Source organism: Ricinus communis, chromosome 6 (genome assembly GCF_019578655.1).
Source record: "Ricinus communis isolate WT05 ecotype wild-type chromosome 6, ASM1957865v1, whole genome shotgun sequence".
Classification (NCBI taxonomy): domain Eukaryota; kingdom Viridiplantae; phylum Streptophyta; class Magnoliopsida; order Malpighiales; family Euphorbiaceae; genus Ricinus; species Ricinus communis.
Window position 1 is genome coordinate 18984549 of NC_063261.1, and position 15166 is coordinate 18999714.

At 36.5% G+C, this 15166-nt stretch overlaps 1 protein-coding gene across 1 annotated transcript; it reads left to right on the top strand.

The window, feature by feature from the left end:
• Positions 1 to 6068: 6068 nt before the first annotated feature.
• LOC8268902 lies at positions 6069 to 10283 on the top strand. The gene is made up of 3 exons (XM_002522045.3): positions 6069 to 6714; positions 7441 to 9773; positions 9863 to 10283. Exons 1-3 carry the CDS (start codon positions 6525 to 6527, stop codon positions 9935 to 9937), a joined length of 2598 nt encoding a protein of 865 aa, XP_002522091.2. The 5' UTR covers positions 6069 to 6524; the 3' UTR covers positions 9938 to 10283.
• The last annotated feature ends 4883 nt before the right edge of the window (positions 10284 to 15166 follow it).

The following is a 15166-nucleotide window of genomic DNA, read 5'->3' on the forward strand; positions in this document are numbered from 1 at the left end:
TGCAGGTAAAAGTTCCATGACTAATGATCCTTGGATTGTTGATAGTGGTGCGTCCGATCATATGATTGGAGATAAGAGGCAATTTGATCAATATGTGCATGTTTTGACACACCCAAAAATAAAAATACATATGGTTCTTCCCTTTCAGTCACTCATGTTGGTGATGTACGCATTACACCAAACATTGAGTTAAAGAAAGTCTTCTGCATACCTGGTTTTAAATATAACCTCTCAATTTCTAAGATAACCAATGACCTGAATTGCTCGGCTACATTCTTTCCTAATTTTTATTTCTTTTAAGACCTACGTACGAGGATGCTGATTGAAGCGGATAAGCTAAAAGATGGCTTTTATCAAATGGAAGGAAGATATGGAATGACAAGTCGAAGTGTTCTTGAAACGGATTATGTTTTGTGGCACATGCGATTATGACATTATTCCTTTAGTAAGTTTAAATTTATTTTTGAGAAATCTCCCTCTAATGATTTTTATGAAGTTTGTGATGCATGTCATAAAGCAAAACAAACTTGTTTACCTTTTTCTATCAGCAGTAAAAAAAACATCAATTGTTTTGACCTCATTCATGTGGATGTTTAGGGTCCTTATTCAATTCCTTCATTAAGTGGTGCTAATTTTTTCTTGACCATAGTGGATGATTGTTCTAGATGTACTTGGGTTTATCTTATGAAAAATAAATCACATACCTATGATTACCTAACCATGTTTTACCATCTTGTGCAAAACCAATTTCATTCCGGGATCAAGGTGATAAGAAGTGATAATGGGGGAGAGTTTGTTTCAAACATAATGAGAGATTTCCTTACTAATCATGGGATAGAACACCAAACTACATGTGCCTACACACCACAATAAAATGGGAGAGTGGAACGAAAGCACCGTCATATACTTGAGGTAGCACGTTCTTTACGTTTCCATGCACATTTGCCATTAAAATTTTGGGGAGAATGTGTTCTTACTGCAGTTTATCTCATAAATTTAATACCCACACCCATCCTTGCCAATAATAGTCCCTATGAAGTTTTATTTCATAAGAAACCTGATTATGACCACTTAAGAGTTTTTGGCTCTCTATGTTATGTCCATGATAAACCAAAAGATAAATTTTCGGCTAGAGCACATCGTTGTATCTTCTCAAGATATCCACATGAAAAAGGGAATATAAGGTTTATAATCTTGAAAAACAGAAATTGCTTGTGTCCAGAGATGTGATATTCCATGAAAAGATTTTTCCTTTCCAAACTAACACAAACCTGAATATACCCGTTCCATCACCGTTGGTTAACCAACCACCTGATCTCATTTACCAATCGGCACATTCTTCAGATCTTGCTGCCTTAGACCAAATCGAGTCTATTCAGATTGATAATTATCAAAATGATGAAGCAAGCAAAGAAACTACCATAACGATCTCACCAGTCAGACCTCTATCTGTCAACCAAAACACGCCTGACCAAACCAATAACCCCACACAACCTGAACCAATCAGTAATAACAAAAATAGCTCTTCTCCCTTTCAACGACCAGTCAAGTCCCGACGTGTGTCCACAAAGCTTTCTGGTTTCGACTATGAGCTATTACCATCCTTAGCGCCATCACAAGGCTCCCCTCCATCAACTAACTCAAGTATGTCCTATCCTTTTTCAAATTGTCTTTCTTATTCTCATTTTACTAATAGCCACAAAGCTTTCTTGGCATCTATTTCTTCACTAGATGAACCTAAATTTTTCCATCAAGTTGTCAAAGACCCTAGATGGCAACATGCGATGCAGTAAGAAATTCATGCATTATAGGAGAATCATACATGGACTTTGGAACCTTTATCGCCAGGCAAACATGCCATTGACTCTAAATGGGCCTATAAAATTAAATATTGATCTGATGGTATTGTTGAGCGCTTTAAGGCACGTTTGGTTGCTAAGGGACGCAAATTGAAGGGTTAGACTATCATGATATATTTGCGCCAGTTGCCAAGATTACAACCTTGCGATGTTTGCTTTCAGTTGCTGCCATACGTCACTGGGAATTACACCAACTAGATGTAAACAATGCCTTCCTTCATGGAGACTTGCATGAGGAGGTATACATGAAAGTCCCACAAGGTTTTGCTAATCCAGGTGATAATCGTGTTTGCGGGTTAAGAAAATCCCTTTATGGACTTAAACAAGCATCACGAAATTGGTTCCAAACACTCTCTAAGTCTTTCTAAAGGTTTGGTTTTCAGCAAAGTGCAGCAAACAACTCCTTGTTTACATTGGTACGAGATAATCGTTTTATAGCTTTGCTGGTTTACGTTGATGATGTTGTTATAACAGGAAATGATCTGCATATTATAAGTCAAGTAAAGGACTATTTAAACTTGGCTTTTCGCATCAAAGATCTTGGGACCCTCAAATATTTTCTCAGTATTGAAGTGGCACGCAACAAAGAAGGGATAACTCTTAGCCAACGAAAATATACACTGGATCTTCTTAAAGAGGTGGGCTTATTAGATGCTAAACCAGCAAGCTTTCCCATGGAATCACGACACAATCTTGCTGCAAATGCTGGAGATCCAGTATCAGATGTGGGACAATATCATCAGCTCATTGGTAAATTGTTGTATTTGACCATTACACGCCCTGACATCACTTACCCCGTACAGGTTCTGAGTCAATTCATGCAAGACCCTTAAGTGCCTCATTTGAATGCAACATTTCACATTCTTTGTTACTTAAAGTCTGTGCCAAGCCAAGGCATTTTTCTTTCTTCTTCAAACTCATTACATTTGACAGCCTATTGTGATTCGGATTGGGCAAGTTGCCCTACAACTAGATGATCGACCACTGGCTACATAGTCTTTCTTGGACAGAGTCCTATATCTTGGAAATCAAAGAAGCAAATTACGGTTTCTCGCTCTTCAGCTGAAGCAGAATATCGGGCAATGGCAAATGCCACAAGTGAGTTATTGTGGTTACGCTCCTTATTTTTGGAACTCAATGTCACATTATCCTCGCCTATGTCTCTCATATGTGACAACCAAGCTGCTCTCCATATTGTTACCAATCTGGTTTTCCACGAACGAACAAAGCACGTCGAGATTAATTGCCACTTCGTATGTGATCGTTTGATTAGTAATGAGATACGCACTTCTCATGTTCGTTCAAGTGACCAAGTTGGAGATCTTTTCACAAAGGCATTGGGATTCAAACAGTTTCACCACTTGTTGGGCAAGTTGGGCATTTGTAATCTTCATGCTCCAACTTGAGGGGAAGTGTAGAGATTTTCCTGTATCATAGATGTTCCTATTTTAGATGTTCCTTGTTTTAGTTTTGTTTCCTATATTTCTTGCTTCCTATTTGCTTCCTATTCTTTAGGAGCAAGCTTAGTTTTCTTCCTATATTGGATGTACAGATGCTTGTATATATAGCACACATTATAATCAATAAAGATTATCTTTTTCCCATTAATAATTTCTCATATACATCATACAATTTTTACATTCAACTATTATACGTTCATTATTATCCGTAAAAACTTCAGCGGTTGATATAGAGATAAATAATTAAAATTTTATATATTTCCCCACTTTAATGAACAAAGTATATGCTCATAAGAAAATTTTCCTTAGTAAAATATGATTCTATCAGGCTATACTAAGCTCGTGGCAGTTGTAATTAGTGTCTTCTTTAGCTTATGATCTCTTTATGAGCTTCGTCTCTATTTCTAGCAGCTACACTTTGTTCTTTGTCATTGTCGCCTTAATTCAAGTCAACCAAGATAACTTCCTTATGGATTTGCCTAATCTCAAACTGTTGTCTTCTTCCAACAACACATCTTTGGTCACCATAATCTTATTCAAAATATGACCATATAATGTGTTTATATATACTCTTGACTCCTCACTACCTCCAAGCTTCTTTTAGAGTTTTGTTCTTCAGTGCTAGTGTTGGACTCCTATAACTATTAAGAGTATGCATGAATTGTGCAATTAACATCTTCAGGCCAATAATATTTTGAAAATTTTCTTTCCTGAAATTATATTAACACCCATATTCATGATTGTCTGACTCTTCCTTTCGATAAACCATTTTATTGAGAGGTGTCTGCAACTATTAGAAGGTGTCAAGTTTAACATGGTAAATCACTAGAAAATAAAATAATATCAATAGAAAATATTTAACATAAATGATCTATTAATTATTTAGTTTATGTTAGAAATTATAATAATTTAGATAAAAATTGACTAATATGATTATTATATAAGGACCATAAGATATAAATATAAAATTAATTCATAAATAAAAAAAATATATAATTTATCAATAAAACATTTCAATTGATAGATAAAATTAAAAAAAATTACTAACACTATGCATGGCAACAAAGGGAGGATGGGAGGGAATGTATTTTAAAAGGAACGGAAAAGAGTTGAAGGAAAGAGAAATTTTTTTTTTACCCTATTATATTTGGTTAGAGAAAAATATTTTATTAGAGAAAATGGGTGAATTAATTAATTTTGAATTTTTCTATTACAATAAATAGAGATAAAAATGATAATTAATTAAATTTTAATTTCTTTTCATGAGTTAAAATTTTTTACACCATAAATTAGGATATAATCAATTTCAACTTCTACAAAGAGAATGAAAGGAAATTATTCTCCTTCAATTCTCTTTTCCTCCTAAATATGTTTTATTAGACAAATATGATTAAACTTAATTTTCCAACTATTTCCTTCTCATCTTCTTAAATTGCCTCTCTCTATGCATAGTATTATTTTTATTTAATCTTTTAAATTAAATGAGTTAAAAAAAGAGAAAAAGAATTTGACATTGCTAAATTTTTTAAATTCATAAATATATCAAATAAGCCATAATTATTGTATATGTAATAGTCATCTTTTTATATATTTTATAGAGGCAAAATTTTCTTTTTTTCCTGAAAAATAGAAGTTATCATTAAAAGTTAAGAAATCATTGGTTACCCAATTAAATAAAAATAATGCATCCAATAAATCTTTAGCCAAAAAGAAGCGACGACTCCTTGGATTTGAACATGAACTTGATCAATAAGGACCTTTGTATCACCTTAATAAGAACAGACTGCACCACCCATCCTTTTAGCTAAGATGATGCTGCCCTCTCTCAGGTAAACCAATAATCTCCCTTCTTTGTTTAGCAAGAGTGGCAGCTAGACCTGTTCATAGGCTTGAATATATGTCTTTGGACATTTTCTTTTTATATTAATCTTGCTCAAATCTAAACTCGTAAAAATTTATTTATTTTTTGGATAGACTTAAATATAAATTTATAAAAAGAATAAAATATATTTTTATGACAGACTAAGCTCAATAAAAAATTTAGATTCACATAGCTAAATTTAAATATAAATTTTAACATTTTTAAGCCCGGCTAAGTCTGGCTAGACCCGAAATTTGAAATGCTCCATCGACCGCTGATTCAAAATTCTTAACAATGCTAAAATTTATTTTAATTGAAGAAAACATTAACTATTGTATATAATTAAAAAAAGCCATCTCCCATACTCGTTATACATGCGATTATAACTTATTAAATGTGAAAAGTAATGATATAATATCAATTTCTTACCATTGGCAAAAAATTATTTTAGTGTAAAAATATTGTTAATTATATATGTAATGGAAAAAAGTTAAAAGAGAAAATGTTAAAAGAGGTGGTCATTCTTTATAATTCATCTAGTCCATAATATCAATTGTTAAAAATTAGACTAAATATATATTTCAATTAATTAGTTAATTTAATATTTTAATTTTTAATTTAATTTAATATAAATTTAATATATATCTAAATTTATTTTTTTGTAATATTTAAATATTTCTATCCATATATAAATATATTGAATGAAGATACAAATTAAAAAGAAAAATTAAAATATCATAAAAAATTAAATTCAAATGTCCGTTAGATTATATCGGTTAAAGTGCTAAACTGACTAAATGACAAAAAATCATAAGCAGCATGCATTTAGAATAAAAATTATTTTAATATAAATATACTATGTATGTAATGGAAAAAAAAAGTTTAGGCCAAAACATTTATCCTAGTTTGTCTTCAGAAGCATTGAAAATCATTTAAAAAGAAAAATCAAAAGATAAACATTTCTCTCGATTCCCTGTAAGGCAACAAAATCAAGAAAAAAGATCATAAAATTACAAAAATCATAATAAATCCTCTTTTTGTCAACGGCTACCAAGCGCACACAAAATCTAACGGCTATTACTCTTTTCCACTATTCAAATCACCAACCTTCAACGGTCAACAAATACTTTCACTTAAATCCCCAATTCTTTTCCAAAACTAGCCGTTACCATCAAACCCATATCTCTCTCTATGATCAAAACCCTCAAGATTCTATCAATTCACGATAGTTGCTATTCAAAGGCTCCATCTTTAATAATTCTTTTGCAGTTCTGGAAGAAATTATCGCTACCCATTAATCAATACTTGTAAAGTAATATTTTCTTTTAATATTTTTCACTATCCATGGCTGCGCCTGCAAGCAAGAACCTTTCTTCCTGCTCTCCAGCACCTAACAAACCCACTAACCCAAGAAATTCAGAGGTTAGCAATCCCATGAGAAGGAGTTTTAGTGGTAATCCATTTGCTAAACCTTCGATTATTACTAATCAAAGACCTGGGTTTAACCCCAATACTCCTGTTAATAGCCCTTCAGGTTTGTTTCTTTCTTTACATTCTTTTTCCAGTACTTGTTTCTTATCTTGTTTTAATACTATTTAGAATTTTTTTCTTTATTTTCTTCTTACATTTGTTCCTTTTCTTGTATTAATAGTCCTTCAAATTCCTTTCTTTTTCTTTTTCCTTTTTTCGAGATTTGTTGCTTTTTCTGGATTAATTATTTGTTTAGTTGGTGAGATTTGGGGGAGGATAGGAAAGAAGAGGAGAAAAAGTTTAATGGATTTTTATTATTTGGGGTTTATAGGAAGTGAAATAAGCAATTAACTAGCTCTTATAACATGTGGCTTTTGTTTAATTTTCTCTTTATTTTAGGAAAAAGTTGCCTGGGTTCATGTATGTTGAAATACGTTTTGGAGTCAGATTTTCAATGTTGGCTTGTTTGGTTATCAAGAAAATAGGAGGATAGTAGGCAATAATTTGGGACTTGGTGCATAATTGGTTTTCTAGCCTTTAACTAATTGCTCGGCACATCCTAGTTTGTTTGTTTAATTTCCAGGAAAATCAGTTTATTATGATGAATTTTACTTTGGATCCTGGAGAATTCTCTATTTTATTTTTGTCATTTCAGTCATTGTATCAGGTTGTTTTAATTATTTTGAAACAAACAGTGCCTGGAAACATTTGTCATCAAGTTACCTTTTTGGCTAATAGTGTAGGTTAGACTTCCTAGTTCTGATTATCACGCTCTTCCTTTGACTGGCAGATTATCCGCGAAGAAAATCCATTGGAAGAGAAAATATAATTGTTTCCTTGCGTGATTCTGAGGACAAAGAAAACGGTAAAGATCAGAACTTGAAACAGGCCAAGGTTCAGTCACCAGCTTCTTCAAAGGGTGCCAAGAATTTCATGTCTCCAACAATCTCTGCAGCCTCAAAAATCCATGCATCTCCAAGAAAGAAAATCCTGACTGAGAGGAATGAGCAAATTCGCTCTTCTAGTTCATATTCCGATAGTAAAGGCCCTACTAAGGAAGTCTTGGGTAAAAAGCCTGAAAAGGGTTTGAATCAGAAGAAGGAGGTCTCATTTGATCCAACAATCATTTATTTGGAGGACAAGGAAGAGTTAAATAGTAATGAAGATCTTGATTCTATGGTACATTCAAGTACCAATGATGACTTGGATTCATCATCAGAGAGTGCTACTATGGAAAATGATTGTGTTAATCTTGATCCAAGTTTTAATATTAGTCCAAGGACTTCTTGTTCTTTGCCAATTCCTGCTTTGGCACCTCTTGATGCTGATCCATCAATGCCTCCTTATGATCCCAAGACTAATTACCTCTCACCAAGGCCTCAGTTTCTTCATTATAAGCCTAACCCACGAATCGAGCTGTATCTTAACAAGGAAAGAGATGGCAAGCAGCTTGAGGAGATTTTTGCATCTGAAAGTTCTTCAGATGCTGAAGTTACTGAAGAGGAAACCCAGTCTGAGGATTCACAGAAAGAATCTGAAGGTTCTTCTTCAGGTGATGTTGTGAAAGAAGAAGAAGAAGAAGAAGAAGAAGAAGAAGAGCTGCTTGTTTCTGAACCAAATCCCATCAATGCATCTGAGGTGGCTGTTACAGCAAAAAGGGTGTCTAAGCCAAACTTTTTTACGAGAACAAAGTTCACTGCTTTGCTTTTTGTCCTGGCTATTGCCTGTTTATGGGCATCAGTCAGTAATTCGCCCGTTATGGACCCTTCTGTGCTTAATAACTTGAGCTTCTCCAATCTATATGTCCCACCTGAAATCACAGAGTTCACCAGAGACAATTTGGAGGGTCTAGCCCAGAAGTTCCGGCAATGGTTGTATGAGTATTTATCTTATATTCATAGTCTGATCATCAGCTTCGGAGAACAGCGCAGACCAGCTCCCCTACAATTCGCCAACTTGTCTACTTTGCTCAAGGATGACTTGGTCGATAATAATTTCATTCTGGCTGGTCATAGTACTTTCAAGTATGAAAGCAATGAGCTAGGGCCAATAAAGGAAGAAGAGGTTGATATTAAGTCATTGAAGGAACAGAAAGTCCAACCAATTGATTCTGATGAGAATATTGAAGAAGTTGCAGATGCTAAGTTATTGGAGAAAGAGGAGGATCGACCAATTGAAGCTAACGAGACCATTCCAGAAATTGCAGAAGATGCCAAGGAAGCTGATCAAGTAGTTATAGAAGGAGAGAACAAGGAAGTCCAACCAATTGATTCCTATGAGAGTATTGAAGAAGTTGCAGGACTTGAGTTAATGGAGAAAGAGGAGGATCAGCCAATTGAAGCTGATGAGACCATTCGAGAAGTTGTAGAAGCCACCGCTGAAATTGATCAAGAAGTAATAGAAGGAGATAGCAAGGGCCAAGAGTTTGAAAAACAAGAAGTGATTGCAGCACATGAATACTTTCAGCTCCCAGTTCCAATCCCACAGGCTGCTGACATTCCGCCAGAAGTGTCTGAGTCCAGTGACTCTATAGCTGAAACTGATACGTTTTCAGCCAAAATTGAGTCCATTATAGCAGAGAACAAACTTGAAAGCTTAGAGTCAGATGCTAAAATGAAGAGTTCTCAAAGTACAGAATCAGTGGACTTGTCACTTGTAGGAAACAAGAACCTGTTTTCAGCACAGACGATCATGGGAATTTCCTTGCTCGTGTTGAGTCTACTTGCTGCTGTTGCTTTCATTAAAACGAAGAATCAGACATCCAGAGGACCAACAGCTGCTATCACAGGGGATGAAGTGCCACTGACTCAGAAACTTTATCACAATTCCTTGTCAGTGACCACGGGACACACATCCCAGGAGAGGTCACCTTCTTCAAGGAATTGGCAGACAGAGGTTGAAACAACTGGGGAGTCATGTCCATCAGAAATGAGCAGTTTCCAGTACAGCAGCTCATCTTACTATAGCAAACAAGGACAAAAGCGCATGACAAGTGAAGCTCAGAGCCAAGAAAGGAAGCCTAAAAGGAGCACCAGGAGAGAATCCATGGCCTCATCAGATTGTTCTATGGGGTCACCTTCTTATGGCAGTTTCACCACATATGAGAAAATAACAAACAAGCATGTAAGCATATATGACTTGTGGACCTGTATTTTAAGCATAAACCAAAATTCATTTCTTCTAATACTGATATTCTTGTTATGGTTTTGAAGGGAAATGGAGAAGAAGTGTGGGTTACTCCGGTCAGACGATCCAGCAGAATCAAAAACCAAGTCACTTCTCCATGACACAAATAGATAAATTCTCCTCTCTCAGTTGCCACTACTTAGTTTAGCCGACTTAAGTTCCTATTTGACTGCTTGTAATTACAGTGACTACTCCACTCCGCTAGTCAGTAGTCAGTAGCTTTCTGTTAACATAATTCTGAACCTGATCAGCGTAGTTCCTAAACTACTTTGAATTCTTTAATGGGCACTTGATTAGTGCCTTTCTGTGTATTCCATTCCTTTGCATTGAATTGAGACTCTGCAAAAATTATGTTACATCAGGATGGATCATGGATATAAATATTTCCTGCATCAGGAAGTGTACTGTAATCAAGTAATGTAAGCTATTTTTGATCTCCTTCATGCCTGACATCCTTAACCTGATAATCCTTAACCTGATAATTCTTTTTCAGTTGTATTACATCAGACATCAGAAATTGAAGTTCTTTGATCCCTTTGTTTCAGGAGATGTAAACTTGTTCGTGTGTCATAAGCTGACTGCATCTAAAAAGAATTAATGTACCCCATTTGCAAATAATTAACTATTGCCTCAATTCCTTAGAATTGATTATTAGTAGCACAACTTGGGCATCATCATCTACTCCAATCCAGTAAAATTAATCTTTGTGTATAGTTGCCACGTACTACTTTTTCATGAATGGGAATTGTTTTTTCATCTTAAAGAAATCCAAATGTTTATATATCAATGGGGTCAACTATATAATATATATATATATAGAAATTGACCAAGCCTACTGGGATATGTAACAAATGCCTTTTAATTTAATTCTTTTAATTGAAAACCAGCTAGCTCCTTCATGGTATCTCATCAATGAGACTCCTTTTAAATCCATGAGAAGAGGTGTCTCTATCATCATGTAATCAAATTTTTTCTTTAGGTATTATTTCTGATGAATTTAAGCTTCTATTATCAATGATGAATATACAGTAATTGTTAGTATTCTGAGATTACATGAGAAATGAGAATCCTGTTATATACTAGTTTTCGAATGCAACGGTCTTATTGCTACTGCTTGTTGCACTCCAACGTTCAATTCTAGCTTAAGGGAAGGTAGAACTAGCCTTTTCCCTTAGGGGAGAGTGTTGCTCCTTTTCCCTAATAGGCCTGTGATGATCAAAAGTTCTGAGGCCATATCCAACAGTCAAAGACTGTTGGTCCTTACTAACAGTCTTTGACTGTTGAACATTATTGCCATGGTCTGGTGGTTTTGGTGTCTTCAACAGGTATTGGGGCTTCTTCAACACTCCCCCTCAAGGTGGGTTCGAATAAGTTGATAGAACCCATCTTGTTGAGAAGCCTTCGATAACTTGTTTTGTCTAGGGCCTTGGTGAAGATGTCTGTCAGTTGTTCGTGGCTTCGGACGAACGGAGTTGTGATTTCTCCTGATTAAACTTTCTCCCTTATGAAGTGACAGTCAATTTCAATATGTTTAGTCCTTTCGTGAAAGACTGGGTTCGATGCGATGTGTCTGGCTGCTTGATTGTCACAGTACATCTCCATTGGACCTTTATGTTCTACCCTCATATCAACCAATACTTGCTTTATCCAAATGAGTTCGCTAGCCGTCGATGCCATGACACGATACTTGGCTTCGGCACTGGATCTTGCGGTTACTGATTATTTTTTGCGCTTCCATGTTACTAGGTTTCCCTCTACAAATGTGCAGAATCCTGAAGTCGATTTCCTCTCACAGCTCCCTACCCAATCTGCATCAGAGAAACCAGTAACAGTGATAGTATTATTGTTATTTTTCATCCAGATACCTTGTCCTGGAGTACCTTTGAGATATCTTAGGATCCTATCAACCGCATCTAAATGAAGGGTACGGGGAGCATGCATAAATTGGCTAATCATACTCACAGCATAACTAATATCAGGTCTGGTGACGGTTAAATATATTAATTTTTCCACCAGGCGCTGGTAATGACCTATGTCACCTAAAGAATCACCATCCTCTAAGTTGAGTCTAGTTTTGGTCTCTATAGGGGTATCTATAGGCTTAGCTCTTATTTTTCCTGTTTCTTTTAAGAGATCTAGAACATACTTTCTTTGAGACAGAAATAGCCCTTTATGAGATTTTGCTATTTCTATTCCGAGAAAGTAAGTTAATTGACCAAGATCCTTAATGTTAAATTCCTCTTTTAGTTTTTGCTTTACTTTCTCAATTTCCTCATTACTGTTCCCTGTTACAATAATGTCATCCATATAAATCAAGATAATGATCGTGTATGTGTGAGTGTGTTTAACGAACATGGATGAATCGGAGGTACATTTGCTGAAATCAATTTTTAATAAAAAAATGACTTAGCTTGGCATACCATGCTCTAGAAGATTGCTTCAATCCATAGATTGCCTTTTGTAACTTACATGCCAAGGAGGAGTCAGAGGAAAATTTATGACCTGGAGGGAGAGACATGTACACCTCTTCTTCCAGAGATCCTTGAAGAAATGCGTTCTTAACATCCATCTGAAATAATCTCCACCCTGAGTTAGTAGCAACAGATAGTAAAATACGACAGTGCTCATTTTTACTACCGGAGCAAAGGTTTCCTGGTAATCCACACCATAGATCTGAGTAAAGCCTTTTGCTACCAGCCTAGCTTTATACCTCTCAATTGAACCATCATGCTTGTATTTGATTTTATATACCCATTTACAACCAACTGGTCTTTTGTTTGGTGGTAGGGTGACAAGCTTCCAGGTTTCATTCTTCTCCAGGGCCTGGAGTTCTTCTTTCATGGCTTTACACCAATTAGGGTTGGTGTTAGCATCATAGAAAGAAGTTGGCTCAGTGTGAGAAGAAAGAGAGTTGAGATATGCCCTATAAAAGTTCGAGACTGATTTATAATTGATAAAGCGATGGATAGGATACAATACCGAGTGGGACACATAGTCCTTTAGCTTAGCAAGAGGTCTAGATGGTCGAGATGATCTCCGCAGGGCAATTGCTTCTTCCACTTGTGGTTCATTTTCTCCCCCTGAAGGAGTTGCCGCAGGAATAGGCCGATCTCCCCCTGAAGGAGTAGCCACATATGGGACCCCTAAAATCTCTACTTCGGCTGAGAGAGATGGATCGGATCTGTCAAAAAAGGAAAAGTTATCGGGAAATAAGGGAGACGTGGGGTGAGAAGCAGTGGGGAAGTAGGCTGAACTTTCATAAAAAAACACATCTCTGGAAATATAAGACTTGTGTGTGGAGGGATCATAGCACTTGTACCCCTTTTTTTCAGAGGAGTGTCCTAGGAAAATAGTTTTAACGAAACTTTTGTCAAGTTTATGGGATCGTTTAATATGAACAAAAGCAATACAGCCAAAAACTCGAATGTGGCCTAATTCTACTTTTCGGCCTTTAAGGATTTCCAGAGGACTGAGGTTTTTAAGAGTGGGAGTAGGTAATCGGTTAATAAGGTAGGCAGCTGTGAGGAGGGCATCCGACCAAAAAATATGGCGAACATTGTTTTGAAAAAGGAGTGATCTTGTAACTTCAAGAAGATGACGGTTTTTTCTTTCAGAAACGCCATTCTGTTCAGGAGTGTAAATACAGGTAGTTTGATGTAAAATGCCTTCTGTGGAAAAGAAATCAGAGAAAGTTTTATTAATATATTCAGTGCCATTGTCAGATCGAAAAATTTAAATTTTGGCATTATATTGAGTTTGAATGAAATAAAAGAAATTCTGAAAATAAGAAAAAACTTCATTTTTGCCTTTTAGTAAGTATACCCATGTGAGACGGGAGAAATCATTAATAAATGTTACAAAATAACGAAAATAATTGTATGAAGTACAGGGGCAGGTCCCCAAACATCAGAGTGAATTAAATCAAACATCTTTGTTGAAATAGTGGAGGATACAGGAAACAACAATCTGGTATGCTTTGAAAATTTGCAGGTGTCACAACAACCAGAGTTGATTTTAAGACAAAATAATTGATTTAAAATTTTATCGGCCGGATGCCCAAATCGCCTATGCATTAAGGTGTTGTCGTGGGAGGATTTAGTGGTTGCAAGGCACCGATTGGTATGATTGGTCAGGTAGTAGAGACCATTTTCAAAGTACCCCTCACCAATCGTCTTCCCTGTGGTGCGATCCTGAAATATTACAGTTGAATGTGAGAAAATTACATTACAATTTAAAGTGCGAGTTATAGTACCCACAGATAACAAATTAGATGTAAAATTAGGTAATAAAAGAATGTCATGTATGAGATTAGTATTATTAAACAATTGTGAAGAGCCAAAACCAGAAATTTTGGCTCTATCTCCATTTGCAACGATCACATGTTGGGTATCCGTAGGAACAAAATTATATAATTTTGTTTGGTCCCAAGTCATGTGATGAGTCGCTCCGGAGTCAATAATCCATTTTGAAGATTTTTGGGAATTATGAGATACTAAACCTGTTCCATGGGACTGTTGGAGCTGTAAAATGGACTGAAGCTGAGAGAGAATTTGGGAAATTTGGCAATTTTCCTGGCCGGATTCGGTCGGTCGGGCTTCGGGTTGGGCTGGGTCGAAGTGCTTGAATCTGGGCCGGCCCATAAGTTGTAGGTGGGCTGGGCCGAGGCATTAGGGCCGAGTCGAGTGTAAGTATCGGGGTCGGGTCGGGTTGAATTAAAAGATGCCGACCCGCACCCGCTTGCTACATCCGACCTACTGAACGCATCATACCCCTTAGGGTTAGACGCATTCAGCACTCCTAAGCCGCCATATCCCCCTTCTCTTCTTCGTTCCTCGCCATTTCTCCTTTCTCCATTTCTGCTTCGTTCCCCTTGATTGAGCGTCGGCCGAAGGTGCGGATGAAGGTGCCAACAACGCTCGTGGGAGTGACCCTGCTTTTTACAGTGGTCACATCTCTCGACGTTGTTAGGCGTCCTTCGCACCCAAGCCGATTCTCGCGATTGAGAAGCAAAAGCTCGATTTTCTGATATGTGTTGGTTTGACATTACTCCCATGGTAACACGCCTGGTCTCCTCTTGTTGAACGAGAGAGATGATCGCGTCAAGTCTAGGGAGTCTGCTGGACAGCAAAATTTGAGACCTAACGGCCTCGTAACTTGAATCGAGCCCGCCCAAGTAAGTGAATACTAAATCCTGTTATGCTCTCTTCCTTGCTTCTTCTAGGTCCGATGTAAGTGGGAGGTAGCTCTGTAGCTCCTCCCACCTGGTTAATACCTCGGTCGCGTAACTCGCGCTGGACCGAGTTCCCTGCTTTATCTGTGCCAATTCCTGT